The sequence below is a fragment of the Nycticebus coucang genome, chromosome 3 (assembly GCF_027406575.1).
Source record: "Nycticebus coucang isolate mNycCou1 chromosome 3, mNycCou1.pri, whole genome shotgun sequence".
Classification (NCBI taxonomy): domain Eukaryota; kingdom Metazoa; phylum Chordata; class Mammalia; order Primates; family Lorisidae; genus Nycticebus; species Nycticebus coucang.
This window is the reverse complement of record NC_069782.1, coordinates 52,516,923-52,539,058: the sequence shown is the minus strand read 5'-3', so window position 1 is coordinate 52,539,058 and position 22,136 is coordinate 52,516,923. Positions and strand designations below refer to the sequence as shown.

Sequence of the window (22,136 nt, the reverse complement as noted above, 5' to 3'; positions counted from 1 at the left end):
TTCAATCCTGTAATCTCTCTACTTGGCATATACCCAGAAGACCAAAAATCACATCATAACAATGATATTTGTTCCAGAATGTTTATTGCAGCCCTATTCATAATTGCTAAGTCATGGAAGAAGCCCAAGTGCCCATCGATCCATGAATGGATTAATAAATTGTGGTATATGTACACCATGGAATATTATGCAGCCTTAAAGAAAGATGGAGACTTTACCTCTTTCATGTTTACATGGATGGAGCTGGAACATATTCTTCTTAATAAATTATCTCAAGAATGGAAGAGAAAGTACCCAATGTACTCAGCCCTACTATGAAACTAATTTAGGGTTTTCACATGAAAGCTATAACCCAGTTACAACCTAAGAATAAGGGGAATGGGGAAAGGGAGGGCAGGGAGGGGGGATGTAGTTAGAGTGAAGGAGATTGGTGGGATTATACCAGTGGTGCATCTTACAAGGGTATATGTGAAACTTGGTAAACAGTCTGTGAAGCTAGTGAATGATGCCCCATGATCGTATCAATGTACACAGCTATGATTTAATAAAAAACAAAAAAGAAAAAAAATACATAAGATGATCAAAATAAGTTTATTTTTCTATCTCCTGAATTCTTTGTTGAAATAGGTGCTATTAAATTATACCAAAAGTAGTAGATCTTTGGATATTTTGGTGTCTAAGAATTCTTCTAATGTCCTTTAAAATTGTATATGCATTTCCCACTTCATAAAAGAGCAAGATGTTTTGACAAATGCAAGGAAAAGTTTTTACACAATGGAACAATATGTTAAAGCTATTTTTAAAAGCTATTTACCATTGCTAAACATTGTTTCCACATCATAACACAATTCCTCCCAGAATACAGTTCAAGGTAAGGTGGACTGTACTGGGTACAATATAATAAGTTTTAGCCCTTAAGTTACACACACCACCTTTTATAGGTGCAAAGTGATTTGCAATGACCCCAGTCAAGACCATTTTTTGACCGCATTTTTAAAAGAGTATTTTAGGTTATTAATGAATCTATAATTGGCCCTGAAATAATAATAGAAATGGAATTTTTGTACACTGATAATATAAAGATAATAAGCAATTTGTTAGTTTATTTTCTTTAAATGATATAAATAACTTTTAAGCATGTTGAAAAAATAACTTGAATGGACTCATTTTGGGTAAACAAATTTTAACCATATTGGTACTTTCTATTCTGTAGGAAGATGCAAACTATAATATTCCTTTTAAAAGTGAATAAATCATCTGGAAAAGAGATAAATTAGACAGAAGATACTTTAGAAAATGATGATATACATAGATCTATCCATCAGCCTACTATCTGTCTACCCATCTATCTATCTGGTTCGCCCTTTGTATATCTGGGTTCAGAGATACATCAGTGGATTCAACCAATCAGTAATCAAGAACAAAAACACAATAAAGGATGATGAACTTATATTGAACATGAAAAGACTTCATTTCCTTGTCATTATTCTCTGAACAATACAGAACAACTTTTTACATTGTATTAGGTATCGTAAGTAATCTAGAGATGATTTAAAGTATATGAGAGGATGGGCATAGGTTATAGGCAAACACTACACCATTTTATGTAAGGGACTTGAGCATCCCTGGATTTTGGTATTTGCAGGGAGTCCAGGAGCCAAGAACCAATCCCCAACGGACAATAAGGGACGACCACAACACATCAACACACACACACGCACACACACACACACACACACACACGATTAGAACAGAAGAAGGGTAAAGTGAAAGAACAAGAATTACAGTAGTCTAAGTAATTGTGGGAAATGGTTAAAAGAATAGTTAACATTTCAGAAAATGAGAAAATGATATTGGTGAAAAAAGGATACATTTAAAAAATACATATCTAGGCCGGGCATGGTGGCTTGCTACTGTAATCTTAGCACTCTGGGAAGCCCAGACAGGTGGATCTCTGGAGCTCAGGGGTTTGAGACCAACCTGAGCAAGAGTGAGATCTCCATCTCTAATAAAAACAGAAAGACTACCTAGGCATTGTGGCAGGTACCTGTAGTCCCAGCTACTCAGTAGGCTGAGGCAGGAGGATTATTCAGCCCAAGAGTTTGAGGTTGCCATGAACTATGATGATAGCATGAAAACTCTAGCCTGGGTGTCAGAGTGAGACTTTTTTTGGGGAAAAAAAAGCATATGTAAGTTATTTAAAAAGAATTCAGGATTAGGCCGGGTGAGGTGGCTCATGTCTGTAATGCTAGCACTCTGGAAGACTGAGGCAGGTGGATCACCTGAGCTCAGGAGTTCAAGACCATTCTGAGCAAGGGCAAGACCTTGTCTCTACTAAAAATAGAAAAATTAGTAGGGCCAATGCCATCCCAGAGGATGGCTTGAGACTAAGAGTCTGAGGTTTCTGTAAGCTATGATGCCACAGCCTTATACCCAGAGTGACAGAATGAGACTCTGTCTCAAAAAAAAAAAAAAAAGGATTCAGGATTAGAAATAAAGTAAAATTAATAAATAGAAATTGATGCCAAGACATAGCATAATAAAGCACCAAAGCATATTATAAGCAAAAGGTTTATATTGAAAAAATAATTTAAAGATTAAGTTAAATAAATACTTTGCAATAGCTAATTATTACTCAATCTGCACTGTGGGTGCCCTATGAAGATGTATGAGGTTATTAAGTATCAAATGCCTGACTTACATACTAAATCTGACAGTTGATACCTTTGGCGTTTCACTTTGACACTCTATTTTTTTTTTTGTAGAGACAGAGTCTCACTTTATGGCCCTCGGTAGAGTGCCATGGCATCACACAGCTCACAGCAACCTCCAGCTCCTGAGCTTAAGCGATTCTTTTGCCTCAGCCTCCCGAGTAGCTGGGATTACAGGCGCCCGCCACAGCACCCGGCTATTGACACTGTATTTTTATCGTGAAAACACAATCTCAGTCTTTCCAACACACGTCTTGGCTTATGATTATCTTCCAAATTTTCTTTAGAGCAATTCTTGTGAAGCCATAGATAAGTCAAGAATTCACGTTATTTTTGAATATGGCTTCTGTTGTGGAACCAATGCAGGGCAGACAGCTTGAAATACTAACGAACTGACTGGAAGGATATGGCTAATGAATGCACAGTACGTTGAGGGTTTGAGAAGTTCAGTTCTGGTGATTTTAATCTTCTTCCAGGCTTTGAACCACTTCTGGCAAGGAAAAATATTCAAAACTCAATAAGCCATGAATGCCTTTTGTGATTTCACTGCCACTTTCTCCCCAGGCTTCTTCAGTGCTGGTGGGCGCAGCCACCACTGGTAACACGTGTCAACAGGTTAGACGCACACTCCGGTGAACTGTGCTGCTGCCTATTTGAGATACAACTAAACTTTTGATTTGATGTCGGACATTTCCTATTTAATGACTTAATACCCATTTTATTCCAATGCTCCATATTTTCTTTTGGGGAAAGGATGAGAGAGCAGAGAAGGACATCATGTCTGATGTCAGAGGAAGAATGGCTTATAAGTTCAGGGCTATAAGGAGGTGGGAGAAAGATGCTGAACCAGAGGCTGAACAAAGTTGGAGAAAGGGGATAGGAAAGGGGGTGCATAACTCGACATGCCCAGAACTGACCAGTCCGGTAGGCATGACGGGCACTGTGCCAAGGGGCCATGATGGCTTTAGGGTGACAGAATGACTGAACTTATTATCTTTGAAAATAAAAAAGAAATGAATCTTTAGGGTCAAAGTAAGCGTTTTAATTTTTTCACATATGAGTAAAAATTAGAATTTTAAGGCCACATGAAAATCTATTATGTTATTTTACTTTGTTTTTTCCCAATGGAGAAAGGGAACCACAGAGGCAGAAGAGCCCAGGGGAGTCGCGTGGGGCTCACGTGCAGCCCCGGGTGTTGCCTGAGGTGTTCATCGACATGCCACAGGCTGGTATTATTTTAAAATAACATATTTCAGAAAATGCTCCACTGCAAGGCCCATGTTGTTATAATGATGGGCAATGAGAAAACAAATCCAAAATGACTGTGACAGACACTCTGACCAAAGGGGGGTCTGTACGCACAGAACACACTTGCTGTTGTGTTGTTTTCCCTCATAAATGCTTTGTATTTACAAGTACTTCTGCTCGCCACAAAAAGAAAAACTTGTAATAAAAACCTTTTCTCCTGCATGGGCACGGCGGCTCACGCCTGTAATCCCAGCACTCTGGGAGGCTGAGGAGGTATTGCTTGAGTTCAGGGGTTTTGACACCAGCCTGAGCAAAATTTTTCAATTTTTCTCTATTAAAAAGAAAAACAAACAAACAAAACCAAAAAAAAAGAAAAAGAAGAACAAATAGAAAAACTAGCCAGGCGTCATGGCACATGCCTGTAGTCCCAGCTACTCAGGAGGCTGAGCCCAGGACTTTGAAGTTGCTGTGCACTATGACGCCAGGGCACTCTAGTCTGGGACAACAGAGTAAGACTCTGCTTCAAAACAAACAAACAAACAAAACAACTAAACTTAAAACCAAAAAATATCCTTTTTCTCCCAAGAGTGAATATGATTGCTTATCTTTTACAATGCTTGTGCATTTCCCCTTTCCCAAATTACTACAATTAAACAATTACTTTAACCAGTAATTATATCAAGCCTGCCAACAATATGGTTTATTTCATCAGCAAAATAGCTTTTAGTGATTTCAGCTGCTCAGCCATATCAGGGAGACTTGAAAATTTTCCTGCAAAAATTTACCTGCCTTCAGATAAATATGGAATTTGAATGAATGAATCTGAAGTAGGTGCTGAGTAACTGTGGTGTGACTGGCTGGCATCTATAATTCAACTTACTCTCTTTATAATATGAAACGTCTGAATGAAAGTAATCTTTAGACAATCATTCAGCTTTTTATAAATGTCGGGATACTCGGCATCCCTTGGAAAACGTATCCACACCATGGACGTAAATTTTCACCCTTCACCTGGAAGTCTTACAACGACGTAGACACTGGATTTGTGCTGGTGATTGTGAAGCCCAGGTCAAGTTTCGATGCCTCAGTGTTCCCCTGTCAAAGATTATTGGTGAAGATCTACTAGCACATTTGTAATTTACTTTCAGTAAATTTCCCTTTTTTCCATATAGACATGGAAGCCAAGGAATGAGTTATTTTTCCAATCAGTTAGATCCATAAAACTTCAGTACTTGGGCCACTGTGCCCCGTGTTGTGGGCTTGAGGCCAAGATATCCCTCGTTGGAGTAGATGTGATTGTAATTTTTGATGGTGAGTCTAAAACTTAGCTTGGATAGAATAGGCAATAGTCACGATTTTAAAGACGGCATTCCTCAAAGTAGACCTTAAAGCATTATTGTTCATTTTTCCCCCTTTATTTTTCCCTATAATTCCTTTTTTTTTTTTCTTGAGACAGAGTCTCACTCTGTCACCTGGGTAGAGTGCGATGGTGTCATAGCTCACAACCTCAAACTCTTAGGTTTGAGTAATCCTCTTGCCTCAGCCTCCTGAGTAGCTGGGATGACAGGCAGCTGCCATAATGTCTGGCTAGTTTTTAAATTTTTATTAGAGACAGAGTCTCACTCTTGCTCAGGCTGCTATCAAACTCCTGAGCTCAAGCAATTCTCCCATCTCAGCCTTCCAGAGTGCTGGGATTACAGGCGTGAGCTACCACGTCTGCCCCCTATAATTCTAATATTCAACATTTTCTGGAAATTGACACAAGTTAATTTAATCAGGAAGAAACAAGGTAGTTGAATGAGAATGGAGATAGCTAAATTATGACAAAACCTAGTGGTCACTCAAAAGACTATTTACAAAACATGCAACTTAAAAATGATCCTTGAACACTTGTTTAAAGAACAGGTGCTCCATGTGACGCGCTAGCAAGGACGTGTTGGAGGGAGGAGTGCTTTCTCCTATTACACTCTGTTATAATCAACTATGTACTTATCTGGCTTCCCCACTACCCAAGGAAGAAAATATATTTAGTGATTTCCAAACTTAGCTGCACATGAGAATTACCTAGGAAGTACTGTAAAAATGCAAGGCCTGATTTAATTGGCCTGGAGGATGAAGCCCAGGCTCCATCCTCATCTAATATTATTTAAGTGCTACTGTGTGAGTCTAGCGTGTGGCTTGGGCTGAGAACCATGGTGTAGGTACTGCAACCCAACCACAACCTCAGCTAAATATCACGAGGATACTTGAATGACATCATTAGTGTTTCATTTATAAAATATGAAAACTACGGTTCAGATTTTTACCTTCACAGGTGTGTGTCCTTTTACTGGAGGAAGTGCAAAGAAAACTCCCATCCTCTGGACATACGACTGGCACTTTTGTGCTGCATTTGGTTAGTTTTTTACAGTGGTTTCTCTCGCGAATCAGGATGCTTCATGTGATGGGTCCACAAATATCCATCTTAATCTTTCATCAACAGTTAAGTTTACAGTGGAGCAGAAAAATGGGGCTATAGCCTATAATTGTGTTAAAGTCAAAATATGTATTTATTTATGTGTATTCAAATATAGGGATTATTTTTGTACCTGCTTCTGTTTTTCTTTTTCTAGAAATATCTTTTTTTTCAAAACACATTATCAAGCATGTTTTAGTTATGGTGTTTGGTGATTAATTACAAATGGCCTATTCTATACACCGTATTCTTGAAGTGGAGTCCATTGCTGGACACAATTCATTACAGGGGTCAAAAAAGAGAGTTTTGTCATAAATTATTTGTTGTGTTGAATAACTCTCCATTGTATCCATATCTACTTTTTTCTTTTTTCTTTGAGACAGAGTCTCACTATGCTGCCCTCAGTATGCCGTGGTGTCACAGCTTACAGCAACCTCAAACGCTTGGGTTTAAGTAATTCTTTTGCCTCAGCCTCCCAAGTAGCGGGGACTACAAGGTGCTCCCCACAATGCCCAGCTATTTTTTGGTTGCAGTTGTCATTGTTGTTCAGCAGGCCCGTGGCCAGGCTCAAAGCCGCCAGCTTCAGTTATGTGGCCTATGGCTGGCGCCCTACTCACTGAGCTATGAGGGCCGAGCCGATATCTACTTTTCAAAAAAGTTCCAATCAAAGAATCTTACATTACATAAAATTTGATTGGGAATTGGAAATGAATCTCACTTCCTGTATATAATAATAAAGCTGTAATGTAATATTTACAACGTTTCTGTGTTATGTAGGAAAGGCCTTGAGAGATGAAGCATAGGAAAAGAATTGTACAACTTGGTGCCTTATGCTGTATGTTTTTTTGATAAAGTCGAATTTCTTAATTCACTTTTATATTTTTTATAAAATATATTCATAGCCAGAAATGATATAAATAAGAACAAGGACTATAACTCTTGACTTCAGTTATAGAAGAGTCTACTGCAGTCAGTTGGCATCTAATCAAGTGCTTATTTAGGCTGGGGGGGGGGTCCCTGTGGCTCACTCCTGTAATACCAGCACAGTGGGAGGCCAAGGTGGGCCTTGAGTTCAAATATACAATAGTAAATATACAATAAAATTATCTTAAAGAGAAGATTCACCTCCATATAGTATATTCCTCAAGCAAAAATTCCTACATCAGGACTAAACTATGCACTACACCAAGAGCTGTGTGCCTGTGTATACAAGTTTTTATGCATCTATACCCATGAACAGTCAACAAAGCAGACAACTCCATGGCTGCACATTGGTCATTACCATTCCAAAAGCAAGTTACCTCCAAAAGATATCCACCCTTAAATATGAATACAAGAAATCTGTAAAAGTACAACTTAATATCTTCCCTGTCTTATCAAGCACCATGTTGATATTGTAATAGTTCCTCATAACCAGAGAAGAGAAGTGTCTATGTCAACAGAATCTAATCATTTCCTGATCATTGAGTTTAGTCATTACATATGCTTAGATCTATATGCCTCCATCTAATGGTACTTAACCATGGTGTCTGGGACAAAAGAGAAGCTCAAGAAATATATGTTGAATTAACAAAAGAAGCAAAAAAAAAAAAAAAGGAAGAAGGAGTTGAACAAGCAATACACAGAAGAGAATGCCAGGCTTATTGTAATGCAAATAATGAAGCTTCCCATCACTGGGCACCACACAATCCTCTTCTATCAGCTTATGAATCTCCCATAGGAAGAATGTTGGGGTTTGTGGACTTCCTTTGAATATAAAAAAATAAGACATTTAGCAGAAGGACTTTCAGAATTGACTCTAAACAAATAGCTCACCTTTTTTTAAGCAGAGGCTTTCATTGGCCAGATTTCCTTCTTTGTTGACATAAATTTTCATCCAGCTATGAAGGTATTTTCTGCCCTTCTTGACCACCACTCTGGGGCCTTGTTTCTTGAGAAAGAGAGAGGTATTTTCCACCTCCAGGAACCCTTCCTGGTCATAGCAGGTCCACGGGGGTGCCTGGGAGCAGTGGGCCAAGATGGCTGAACGGGAAGGGCCCTGGGAGGAATTGGAGACGGCCAGGCAGAGTGCAGACCTAATGTGCAGGAGCTTTCCATCCGCAGTCCACCTCCACTGCTGGTTCTGGATGGTCCTGTTGCAGGAGCCCACGACCACTTTCTCATTGATGAAAAGACACTGTTGTTTCTGGACATGGACGATCTGAAACCCCTCTGGAAGATGAGAAGTGCGTGAAGTACTATATGCAGCAGATTGTGAGGATCACCAGGGAGCAAACCCACCACCACCCACCAGCTACGTCAAGTCACTAGTTTTACTTATATGACAGCTTTTGCTGTCATTTTACATGAATATTCTTAGATTTAACACAAGTGATTTAAAATCCCAAGGCTAACAATGTAAAATGTCAAAGTGTCACACAGTTCTTTTCTTTTTCACTTGTACACGGTTCAGGGAAGAAAACACACCCCTCATTGGAAAATGAAAGGAAGCTTGGAAAAGAAACAAAACTGTTCAAACATTATGATATTTTAGCCAAATTAGTTAAGTTTATTGAGGGTCCCTTTGTAACCATTTGACTCTTTCCTTATCACCTTCCTCCTTCGTGCTACAAAATCACACCTGTTCCACCCTTAAATTCATACTACAGTAAATATTTATATACACATTGAATATTCTGAACAATTTTTTTCAAATTACACGTATTTATTAAAAACTGAAACATATTTTCCCAGCCTTCCAAACATGACCCCCTAGATAACAGTAATCTAGAAAAGTATTGATTATCACAAACCAAATTTCTTCTAGTTTTGGAGACAAGCATTTCTCTTCTTTGTGACAGTATTTGAGTTTCCCTTCAAATACTAATAGATTGAAAATAATCAGCATTTCTCAGTTTGAGAAAATTAACCTTCCACTGTTAAACATCTCTATTAGAGAGCAAGGTATGTAGGCTCAGAAACCATTTTCAATGAGCTTTTACCAAAATTGTTCAACTCTCCATGAGAACACTAGATTCAGTTCTCCAAATGAAACACACCTCGTTTCCTTACCTTTTAAAATTGTATTTCTTATACTTTCTTTAGCAGAACAGAAAATAAAACTATAACCTGTTTGGGAAAGGCATTAGAAATGGTACTTATTATTATATAGTAATAAAAATTCCTCTCCAGAGTTCTTTACTCTCTGCTATAAATACGCTGTTTCAGAAGCCGCCCCAGGCGCTCAGAGCACAGGAGAGCATTTATTTTCTTTTGGAGAGAAATCTCCCCAGTGTGGGTGCAGCTGTCTCCTTTTATTCCCCCTCCTCATCGTCTTTGGCTAAACTGTCATGGAGACCTGGCTTCATTTCCACCTCAGTTCAGACCCTTTCCCAGGGCCAGAGGCTCCTGGCTAGCCAGGGGAGCAGTGCCTCAGGCAGACCCACTCACCTGGGGTCCCGAAGATCACGCAGGCAAGAATCACCAAGTAAAATCTAGCCTCCATTTTCCACTTAACAGCTGCTCATGCTTCGCTTGGGGGGAAAAAAAAATCTTCCAGATAAGAGAAGCAAAGACTCGGAAGGAAATGTGCCTTCATGGTGGGGGAAAAGTCGGTGACGAGCACTTCCTCCTATTGAATTGTTTGGGGAAGTTTTACACCAGTGTCCTTTTGTCTGTTTCCTTAGAAAGAAGGGATAATGATTACCTCCCTGTTTTTATGTAGAAAAAATTCCAGCCTCCAGAGTAAAATAAATCCCCTTAAATCATCACGTATGGTCCCTTTGGCACGTGACTACTTCTTAACCTCAAGAGGGGAGAAAGGAATTGTTAATCTTAGATGACGGAAAGTTCCAAAAACATTACACCTGTTCAGGTGATGCGATTCTGCTAAATAAACATGAACCACGTAATGCATGAGGGTCTGTGACGAGAGGTATGGAGACATAACCACGTGCTGCTTGTATAATGACGGGCAGAGAGTCTACTGGGAAAACCACGTAAGGGTGGCACGTCTGCGTCACCTCTCAACTTGATGGCAAGGTTACATTCTGAGATCATCATCTCCACTGTGGAGATGCAGAGACTCAAATTAAACCTGCCGTGTTATACTTCAGGCATCCCCAAACAGATAAGGGCTTCTGTCCAAATAGGAGAAAAAAGAATATGCTTCACTCAGTATTTCATATTAAGAGCAGTTTATTGGCAGTATGAAACGACGTTGGCTTTGCTGCATTAAAAATTCATATTTGAGCAGAACATCTCATGTTTTCTGAGGGTAGTTACTTTATCTCTGGAGGATTCAAACCTTTCAGAAACGGAAGGACAGACACAGCAGCATCTTTATAAGAACTTCTGGAAATGGGATGGGTTACAGTGTTCCCGAAGGCATCTGCCTTTTACTGGGAGAGAGATTCCAGGAAGACAACATATTCAGAAATCCCTTCTTAGTAAAAGAGAGACCATTAGTTAAAATTCTTGATACTTTGAGTTACTACAAATTTGTTTTTCCTTTTTAAAGTAAAACAACCCACAATGTAGAAATATAGTAGATGGAATTCTGGAGCAGAAGTCACCTTTATGCCTAATAATAGAGTAAATATACATCTATCCAATGACAGTAATTGTGCTCTGGAGTTGATGGAGAGGAAGTGCTATAAATACATACTTAATAGGTAATATTCTCAAGACACATCTCCATATAAAATAGTCACTGCTTTTGATTTTTTTTTTAAACAAAGACTTATTTGTTAAAAATCCATTATCAATCACTTAGCAGCAAGATTCTGGTAACTGAGAAAGGTAATAGCACTTAAAACAGGAACAGTTAAACAGCTGACAGTCCATCACGAGACATATTTTGAAAACATTAAAGCATCTAAACAACAATCAGAATGTCTTCAGCAGCCCTTCCAGTCATCCTCTGAGGACATTCGTCACTGAATATTCCATACATACATTCCATGTGGCAGAGAGTCAGCAAAGACAAATGAAATCCACCCTAGGCTACATGAGAAATCTGTCAGCCTAGGACCTTCAAAATATCAGTAGCTTAGGGATGCTCAGAAAGGCATTCACATACACAAGGGGCAGGCAAGCTTAACCACGCTGCCCAGTCTTCCACAACCCATGGCACAGCTTGGCTTCAGAGCTTCTCTTTTCTTCCATTGCAGGAAACTCCTTCCAGAAGCCTGGGGTGTGTGCTGTGACTAATCACCCCGAGATTGATGGTCAGCATGGGACCGTTTCCGCTGCGAGTCTGCTCTCGTACAGGCACAGAGCATGATGCACGAACTCGTACTGCTCGCTGGTTTGGACCATTCCCCCTCTGCAAGGGAGAAATCACAGGGTAACTGCTTTCTGCTAACACTTTGTAATCTCAAGCAGCAACTAAATCAAACCCGGCTGGACACACGGAACAGGGGGCCTAATGATTCTTTTGTTCCCCCTTTTACCTGGGTCCAAATGTCCCAACCCTGGTAAAGTCAGGATGTTAATGTATATTAAAGAAGTAACACAGTGCCTGGTACACACGAGGTGCTTCATTAATTTTACCCATGTACCATTACCGGGGAGGCGCCACAGCTTAGCGGTTAAATACTCGGACTTTGGAACCAGCCAGGCTGAGTGCAAGTCCGTCCTCTGTCAATTATTAGCCGTGTGATCTGCTACATAGTCCGTAAAGCTCTCTGCACCTTTGTTTCCTCCTGTTAACAGTACCAAGTTGGGAAGGCTGCTGTGAAGGCTGAATGGATTCAGTGTAGCTGGAGAGTTAGCCTTACTTCTCGGGAGCCTGATGCTTTTTCTTGCATTAACACGCTTTATGCACTTAGATTAAAACTGATTGAAATGGGCTCCCCAACCAAAACTCATTTGTAAAATGTTGCTCTTTCTACAAGAAAAAGAAAGTCGACCCTGGTTTATCTGAGTAGGCTGTGTGGAAACAACATCAGCTTTTGGGTATACCAGGTGTCTAGACAATAGAGGGCAGGTCCTTAAATGAACTGGAAAAATGGAATTGGCGCTGGTATTTTTCCCCTTGGTTATCACTATTTTCATCACTAGCTGCTCAGCATCCCCCTTGTCACTGGGTTAGTCGAAGGTAGTTTCCTTTAGGAGGAATAATAATGCTTCTCATTTTATGTCCCCGCTTTGGTGACAGGGTCTGGTTCTGTTGCCCAGACTGGACTTCAGTAGGGCTACCATAGTTCACTGTAGCCTTGAACTCCTGGGTTCCAGTGATCCTCCCATCTTTGCCTCCTAAATAGCTGGGACCACAGGCAAGCACCGCCGTGCCCTGCCAAGTTTTCTTATTTTTTTGTAGAGACAAGATCTTGCTATGTTGTTCATTAACTTCTGACCTCAAGTGGTCCTCTCCCTTCGGCCTCACATAGTGCTGGGATTACAGATGTGAGCTACCATGCTCTGCCATTTACTTTTATAAATACAGTATCTACATTATCTTTTGCTCCTTTATAATAATTATGGTTCTTTGGCTTGACAAAGTTCCCAGACATTAATATAAATGTTATTTATTTTTCCTGCTCACTGAGTAACAGCATCACTTTATTTATTTATTTATTTATTTTTTTTTTTTTTAATTTGGCCGGGGCTGGGTTTGAACCCGCCACCTCCGGCATATGGGACCGGCGCCCTACCCGCTGAGCCACAGGCGCCGCCCATGCATCACTTTATTTAAAGTTCTGTGAAGCAAAGGTTTAATAACCAGAATCCACAGAGAACTCAAACGCATTAGCAAGAATAGAACAAGGGATCCCATCACAGGCTGGGCAAGGGATTTGAAGAGAAACTTCTCTGAAGAAGACAGGCGTGTGGCCTTCAGACATATGAAAAAATGCTCATCATCTTTTTTTTTTTGGCCGGGGCTGGGTTTGAACCCACCACCTCCGGCATATGGGACTGGCGCCCTACTCCTTGAACCACAGGCGCTGCCCAAAATGCTCATCATCTTTAATCATCAGAGAAATGCAAATCAAAACTACGTTGAGATACCATCTAACTCCAGTGAGACTAGCCTATATCACAAAATCCCAAGACCAGAGATGTTGGCGCGGATGTGGAGAAAAGGGAACACTTTTGCACTGCTGGTGGGAATGCAAATTAATACATTCCTTTTGGAAAGAGATATGGAGAACACTTAGAGATCTAAAAATAGATCTGCCATTCAATCCTGTAATTCCTCTACTAGGCATATACCCAGAAGACCAAAAATCATGTCATAACAAAGATATTTGTACCAGAATGTTTATTGCAGCCCTATTCATAATTGCTAAGTCATGGAAGAAGCCCAGGTGCCCATCGATCCACGAATGGATTAATAAATTGTGGTATATGTACACCATGGAATATTATGCAGCCTTAAAGAAAGATGGAGACTTTACCTCTTTCATGTTTACATGGATGGAGCTGGAACATATTCTTCTTAGTAAAGTATCTGAAGAATGGAAGAGAAAGTACCCAATGTACTCAGCCCTACTATGAGACTAATTTAGGGTTTTCACATGAAAGCTATAACCCAGTTACAACCTAAGAATAGGGGTAAGGGGGAAAGGGAGGGGAGGGAGGGGGGAGGTAGGTAGAGGGAAGGGGATTGGTGGGATTACACCAGTGGTGCATCTTACAAGGGTATATGTGAAACTTGGTAAACGGTCTGTGAAGCTAGTGAATGATGCCCCATGATCATAACAATGTACACAGCTATGATTTAATAAAAAAAAAAAATAAAGTCCTGTGAAGTATTTGTAACTCTGCAATCACACAACTCACTTTATGTTTTAGTTTAGTTCTGTATTTTAGCCAGTTTTTCCTGGTGGCTATTGGTACCATTTAAAATAATTTTCAGATTATTGCAAGCAGTTCAACTCAAAAGCAAGATACATTTTCTCACTGTAACATGAGTTCTCATTAATAACTAAATTGGGCTTGCATCTGTGTTACTCCTCAACCTACATAACGTTAAAGCAGTGAGACTTCCTCCTTCAAAGTAACAGTAATTCAGAAAAAAAAAAAAGTAACAGTAATTCCTAGGGCAGGTCGACAGGATGCTGAAATGATATATTTGGCAAGAAATAAAGAGGTAAATTCACAGCTTTCAGTGACAGCAACTTGTTAGCAGAAAGAGTACATCGGCTTTTTCCCCTGGAACCTACATTCTGTTGTGTGAAGGTGACCTTCGGCTAAGGTATTTCTTTTTCAGAAGTGCACAGCAGAAGTGGTAGCTGAGGATGTGGTGACTCTTCCTTTTCTTAGCTGTATGATGACATCTGGGCACACCTAAAACCATAGCAGATGCCTGGAAGATGCTGGCTTGGCCTGTGAAGCTTGTTAAATACTAGGGCAGCTCCAGGGAGCTGCGAGGAGCCTCTCTTCCTCTGGTGTTTTCCTGACTGCAGGCTCTGTAGGGATCTTTGTGCTCTCAGGCTCTGGTCTGTCAACTTCTTCTCACCACTTACACTCTCTCTGAGGCAAGATTTTCTCCTTCTGGTGTCCTGGTCAGCACTCCACATTCAACTGGTGACTGAATGGAGGCACAGTTGAGGTCGGTCTTAATAACCACTTTATCCTCAGTGGCTCAGCAGAGCACTTTAATGGTGGGAGTGTATTTCCTATGCTGCTCTGTTGACCAAGTCAAAGCGGCTTCAGCCGGTAAGGTGGGGAAGGGAGGAAGTAGACAAGGCTAGCAAAATTCTCACAGGTTTGAAGTCTTCAGGAGGGTACATGAAGCGCTCTGTTACTTCCCACTTAATTTAGAAAATAAAAATTAAAAAAAATTGGCATCAGAGTGATCCTGGGAGACCATCCATTCCAATGATGACAGAAAATAGCTTTTCTGGAAGGAAGCAGCCTGTGACAGGTGGCCAGCTGGCTTCTGCTGGCGCGCCCACCGGCTGTGGTACCTTTAGAAGGAGCTTTCCTCGAGCTTGGCAGGAAAACTTTTGAAGACGTCGGAATGAATTTGCCCCTCTCTAACTTTCATCTTATTGGTCAAATAGTCTGAAAAAGTCTAAAGGCTCCCCTGTAGTCACACAATAGCTCTCCAGATACTGGAAAACATGTCCCGTAATCTTTTCTTCTCTAGACTAAACATCCTGTGGTCACTCAATACTTCTGTGTAGCCTGGTTTCTCAGTCACTTACCAGTCTAGACCTCCCTACCCCCTGCTATTTTATCAAATGTGACCTAGTTAGAGTGTTGTGTCTACTCCAGTGAGATCTGGTCAGTGGGTGTATTTCCCCCTGGAGCTGCACGTTGTGGACCAATGAGTTTGCATGTGCAGCTGCTTTAGTGCTGAGTCCCCCAGGGCCGGCAGGGCCTGTGCTCAGCAAGAAGTCCAGGACAGTGAGTAAAGATTTCAGTTAATTATAAAGTCAGCAGGATTTTCTTCTTTTTCTTTTTCTTTCTCTTTCTTTCTCTCTTTCCCTCCCTCCCTCCTTTCCTTTCTCTCTCTTTTTCTTTTTCTTCCTTCCTTCCTCTCTTTTTAGTAGAGACACTGTCTCTATTAAAAATAGGAAAACTAGTTGAATGTTGTGGCATGTGACTACTTGGGAGGCTGAGGCAGGAGGATTGCTTGAGCACAGGAGTTTGAGGTTGCTGTGAGCTAGGCTGACTGACACCGTGGACAGCAGAATGAGACTCTGCCTCAAAAAAAAGAGAAAAAAATAGGAAAAGAGCCAGGGTAGGACATTTATTATAAAGAATTTGATACCATGTTACACTAAGTGTCCTGTTTAATCCCACTCTACCATCGTTTCCATCTAGGTGGTAGGTCCTTTATCAAGGGCAAGCACAATGTCCTCGTCTTCTCACATCTGCAAGAGTGAGAAGCACTTACTAGCGGGGCTCACATCTGTAATCCCAGTACTCGGGAGGCTGAGCTGGGGGGATTGCGTGAGCTCAGGAGTTGGAGACCAGCCTGAGCAAAGTAAGACCGTGTCTCTACTAAAAATATAAAAAGTAGCCAGGCATTGTGGTGGGCCCCTATAGGTCCAGCTACTTTGGAGGCTGAGCCCAGGAGTTTGAGTTTGCTGTGAACTATGATGTTACAGCACTCTCCCCTGGGTAACAGAGTGAGGCTCTGTCTAAAAAAAAAAAAAAAAAAAGGAGGAAAAGAAAAGAAAAGCACTTAATAATCCTAAGTAAACACCTGGCAAGTGAGTTCCCAGGCCATGCTATATTTTCATGTCATGGGAAAACAGGTGCAACTCTGGGATGGGGGAAGGGTATCCCAGGATGCATTCAGTGGAGGCTGGTTCAACATCTGAACTCATCACAAACATCTTTGAAAATAGTTAATAAATGTCCTATTGCATATATTGGTATACAGAATACTCTGTTGACTTTGTAAGAACTTAAAAATCTAGGGTTACCCTTTAGATTTTACTGGTATGAAGCAAATACAGTCGTTTTATAAGCTGGTTATAATAAAAAAAAAAACCTAAGAAGCTAGTATAGTGCCTGAATAGAAAATGTATTTATGGATTAAATGTATTTATTCTTTTTTTCTGTGAGCTAGATTAATTACGGATCCCTCAAGAGAACTCTGTAGTAATTCATCCAGGTGAGCTCCAACTGGTCTCCAGGCACCTCTTGGGTCAGAGAGAGCTTCATGGTTTTGATGAAATACCACTTTACATTCCTGCTGTGAAGCTCCAATTGTAAGCTGGTTCTGGAAAATGAGAAACGGGGGAACTCTTTTTCGCTCTTTTTCTTACTTTTAAAGGCACCACCCAACTCACATTCAAAGAGCTGGCACAAAAATAACCCTTGACCTTCAATAGATTTCAGGTTAAACTCAACCAAAATTAAGATTTTAAGAGATGACCATGGTCATCAAGATGATGTTTTGATGGAGGCCTTTGGGGATCCACATAGCTGGACCCTCCCCAGTAGGCAGAATTCCTGAACTCACTGCCGTTACTCAGCACATTGTATTAAAGTATTGTCCCTATTGGAGAGTCCTCTTGAAGGTACTACTTAAGCTAAATTAAGATGGAGACCAGGTCTGAAAAATTCCTGAACAAACCAAACCAAAGATCTTAAAAATAGCCTTACTTGCAAGGCTATTTATTACATAAGCTCAACTTAACTTGTGTTCATATCTGATAAATGCTTATGTTAGAGAGAACCAAAATGTAAACCCAGCCATTCATAGACAGCCAGTTACATATGATTGAAGAGGGACTTTTCAAGGAGGTACCTAACAAAGACCATTTTGTAATGGCGAGCCAATCAAATAATTTCTTTATTTCGCTTCTGCATTTTCCTAGTAAATACTTGCCCCCGGCATTTTGTCTTTGGAACACTAAACCTCTTTTGTCCTGGTGTCCCCTGATCCACGAATTGCTTTGCACCTAAATAAACTCTAAAAATTGTATTGTGCCTCAGCTTTTTCTTTTACAGAACACATTTGTTTTCGCAGGAGGTCCATCACATGAAGGGACAATCTCTACCACTGAGCAGAAGTTAGTTTATCCAAAAAAAAAAAAAGAGTAAAGTCTGATAAGAATGTCAAGGAAACCCCAGTTAGCTGTAAGAGGGTCATGGCTTTGAAAAAGCTTGGAATGTTGAGGGCTCAGGTTCATTACTAGCAGGAACCAAAGTGTCTTAAGAGGGAAAAAGACACCATATATCGTTGTCAAGACAAATTCTGTCTCTGCCACTTATTACCTGCTTTACCTTACTACGTAATCTTTGCAGTGTTTAGTTTTCTTATCTGCAAAATGATGAGGCAATAAAAGTAATAGTCCCTACCCGATGGCATTGCTGTGAGAGAGAAACGGACCATTCCCGTGAAGTGCTTAACACACGGCCAAGTACATGTGAATACTGTACGGCACCTGCTAACTATTATTACTATTACTGTTATTCTTTGGTACTCTCTAGTCAAACAGGACCCGTTAGGAGGCTCTGGGGTGAGGCTTCCGAAGGCTGTGGAGGACTAGGAGTAGACCTGGCAGAGGACACAGATTGCCCAGGTCAGGCAAGCCCACGTGGAGAGACCCATGCAGGTTTCTAAATATCGACCAAGAAGTCAGCCACGGCAGAGACAGACGGCGTAGTGGGGAGACACGGCTCGGTACCTGACAGATCTGGGTTTGCATCCTGGCTTTTGAACCTACTGGCTGTATGATTTTAGGCAAGTCACTTAATCCTTCCCAGCCTGGCTTTCCTCACTTGTGAAATGACATTAATGACAAACGTCAGCAGGTTGTGAGGATTAAGTGAGTCAGAGCACGTCAGTGTCTGGCTGAAGGCTGTTTGCACAACTCCCAGGAGCCCGGGGTCCTACACAGGGGCCTGAAGACGAGGCAGGGCCTTCAGGACGAGCTCCTGCTCCCAGCCGTGACCAGGGCAGTTCTGCTTTTTATTGGTTTCCCATGTTGGTGATCTGTGAAAGACTTTGTCTGCCAAAAGTTTTCCATTGTTCAAAAAAATATTGGAAGACCACTGGCTTGGAAAACAGTATTTACCTAACCAAGTTTCCAGTTTTGCAAGATGTAGATGAGACATGTCACAAGGTGCTCAGCACAGCGCTGCCCTTTGCGAGTCCCAGGTAAGCGCTGTTTGCTCTTTTTCTTACTCTCAGTTCATGTACGCCTAGCGTGACCAGACCTCTGGTTTCCCTGGGGGAAGTGTGGCTCATTCCTGTTGTCCTGGTGTGATTTTTCTCTTTCTTTGTTTTTTTATTGTGAGACAGAGTTTTACTCTGTCACCCTGGATAGAATGCCCTGGCATCATTATAGCTCAGAGCAACCTCAAATTCCTGGGCTCAAGCAATTCTCCCGCCTCACCTCCTGAGTTGCTGAGACTATAGGCAGGCATCAAAATGCTGGCTAGTTTTTCTATGCTTAATAGAGATGGGGCCTCACTCTTTCTCAGGCTGGTCTCCAACTCCCTCCTTGGCCTCCCAGAGTGCTGGGGTTACAGGCGTGAGCCACCGCACCAGGCCCACCTGGTATGATTATTAATAGAGCCACCTTTTGTTGATAAATTATTTGTTCACCCTAATTATGCCCGTCTCGTGATATGAAAGAAAGTCATTCCCTCATTGTAAATGTGGTATTGGCCATGTGGTTCTGATTTCTTTGTGGACACAGCCTATATAAACTGTGAGCTTGGCCAAGCCAAAGAGGACCCACACTTATCACCCTTCTAGAAATATCAGGTGCTTCATGTCACATTAGCCACAGCAAACATTAAAATACTTGTCTCCGTCTCCATGCAGTGAAGCACGTAGCTGGGTCAGCTGGGGGGAAACTCAGGTTAGAAGGGGAAAAAAAAATGTAGCTTTTTCCCCTTGCTACGAGAAGGGTGTGTTGAAAAAAAAAAAAAAAAACAAAAAACAAAAAAACACTCCAGATGCCCAAGAGAGAAATTTGGTTTTTAACATGTTAAAATTGTGACCTTTTGTGACTATTCACTCACACATACAGAGAGCAACAGCCTTTCCTGCCGCGCCGCCCAGCCCACATCCGCTCTAATCAGTAGACAGAAGGAATTCTGCAGTGGTGACTCACTTCTGGGCCAACAATGGAACTTATGCTCCTTTAGCTTTTTATTATTTTCAAATCTGGAATTCTTTTGGTCAAGTTTGGTACAGTAAATTTAGAACAAAAGGTGTGGATGTTAATGTGCCTCCTGGGTAAATCTCCACTAGCTTGGGCATGAGTCAAGTGGGGTGAACAGCTGCTTCTCTAACTTGGGTTCAGCTGGGAACTGGGCCCGGCTCCCCCAACAGAGGCTCTGCCATGTTGTTGGACAGATGTCACATCCAGGAGGGAGAATTTAAACCTAAATCTAACTGATTCCAACCAGGGATTTTGAACATCGGACATCCACTTCAAAATAGGTGTGTAATCAAGTATCAGTGAGTCATAAAGTTCAGCACAGATCAAATTATAATTCAATGACAACTTCAGCATACTTTGAGTCTCTTTTCTATTCCTGTAATTAGCCATTTTTTTCTGAACACTCAGATTAACACTCAATTAACTCCACGCTTGGAAGAAGGAAAAGGTTGTCCTGGTAACCACTTGGAAGATTCAGCTGGCAGAATCTGTTTTACAGAGAGTACTTCTTGTTATGAGCTCAGGAACTATCATGTCAAGTAAATCTGTACTAATTCCTAGGGGTTGATCTCCAAGTGTCCTTAAAATAAGTAAGCCTGATCTTCAAATGAGACATTTGACTTTCACAAATTAAGGGGATCTTTGTGATTGGTTGGCAATGCAGAAAGATGTGAATAGGTATAAGGGTACAGTTGATAAATATTATACCAGCAATGGAAAATGTTAGCTTTGAAATTATTTTAGCCAAATTTCAGAAGCAATGAAAATTTGAGGGACACATATTAGACTAGGAAATAGATGGCATATATATTCCTCTTCTTAGATGGCTATAGTTTAAAAAAAATAAAAGAAAATCATCAAACCGAAGTGACTAATCAAAACATTTAAACAATGATGTGACGCACACTGGAAGCATTTCTCTGTCCTGTCTGGGAAGCCACAAGTGAGGCCTCCACGGTAAGGATATACAAAGACGGCTACAAATCCCCCACTGACTCTCATAGAGGAGGATTAGACAGATTGCTTCCTGTTACTGGGGGAGGGGGAGCAGAAATGAAAAGAAGAGGACTTGGAACAGATATTCTTTTTTTTTTAGAGATAGAGTCTCACTTTGTCATCCTCAGTAGAGTGCCATGGCGTCACAGCTCACAGCAACCTCCAACTCCTGGGCTCAGGCAATTCTCTTGCCTAGGCTCCTGAGTAGTTGGTACTACAGGTGCCCGCCACAACGTCTGGCTTTTTTTTTGTTGCAGTTTGGCCCTGGGCTGGGTTTAAACCCACTACCCTCGGTATATGGGGCCGGTGCCCTACCCACTGAGCCACAGGCGCTGCACTCTTTTTTATGTTATACTTTCCAAAGTCTGTTTTTGAATTCTTCTGGTGTCCAAAGATGTCAATGAGATTAAAAGAAAAACGATAGAAAAAACATTGCCTGAGGTCAAAAAAATCCCTATTTAATAAATGGTGCTGGCAAAATTGGATAGGTATGTGTAGAAGATGGAAACAGGATCTTCACCTCTCAAAACTCACAAAAATTAATTCACAATGGATAACAGACTTAAACCTGAGGCATGAAACTATAAGAATTCTAGAAGAAAATGTTGGAAACACTTTTATAGACATTGGCCTAGGCAAAGAATTTATGAAGAATACCCCAAAGACAATCACAGCAACAACAAAAATTCACAAATGGGACCTGATTAAATTAAAAAGCTTCTGCACAGCCAAAAAAATCTATAGAGGGAATAGACAACCTACAGAACGAGGGAGAATACTTGCATTCTGTACATCTGCTAAAGGGCTGCTGACCAGAATCCATTAAGAACTCAGGAAAATCAGCAAGAAAAAAATCAACCCCATTAAAAAGTGGCCAAAATACATGAACTTCTTTTCAAAGAAAGTGTCTTCTTTTCAAAAGAAGACAGACAAATTGCCAATAAACATATGAAAAAATGGCCAATGTTTCTAATCATCAGGGAAATGCAAATGAAAACCACAATGAGTTAGCCCTGGACTCCAGTAAGAATGGCTTTTCACCAAAAAATCCCCAAACTACAGATGCTGGTGTGGATACAGGGAGAAGGGAACTCTTACTCATTACTGTTGTTAGGACCTCATCCTTGTACAATTGTATGGAGATACCGCAAAGAACTAAAA

At 40.9% G+C, this 22,136-nt stretch overlaps 2 protein-coding genes across 4 annotated transcripts in view; both read right to left on the bottom strand.

Annotated features, from left to right (window-relative positions):
- Window positions 1–10,037, bottom strand: part of PTPRB (protein tyrosine phosphatase receptor type B) — a 133,573-nt gene extending 123,536 nt beyond the window's left edge. Inside the window, exons 1-2 of the mRNA XM_053583627.1 lie at window positions 9,844–10,037; window positions 8,230–8,625 (exon numbers count right to left, since the gene is read on the bottom strand). Coding sequence (XP_053439602.1) covers window positions 8,230–8,625; window positions 9,844–9,898 — 451 coding nt within the window. The 5' untranslated portion in view covers window positions 9,899–10,037. The remainder of the gene's footprint in view (window positions 1–8,229; window positions 8,626–9,843) is intronic.
- Window positions 10,038–10,566: 529 nt separating this feature from the next.
- Window positions 10,567–22,136, bottom strand: part of PTPRR (protein tyrosine phosphatase receptor type R) — a 335,309-nt gene continuing 323,739 nt past the window's right edge. For 2 of the 3 annotated variants that reach the window (XM_053583629.1, XM_053583631.1), the window contains one exon: window positions 16,872–17,077. In XM_053583629.1, the coding sequence (XP_053439604.1) occupies window positions 16,930–17,077 (148 nt within the window). In that variant the 3' untranslated portion in view covers window positions 16,872–16,929. Of the gene's footprint in view, window positions 11,720–16,871; window positions 17,078–22,136 lie in introns of those variants that run through there. The other variant, XM_053583630.1, reaches the window with a different exon arrangement.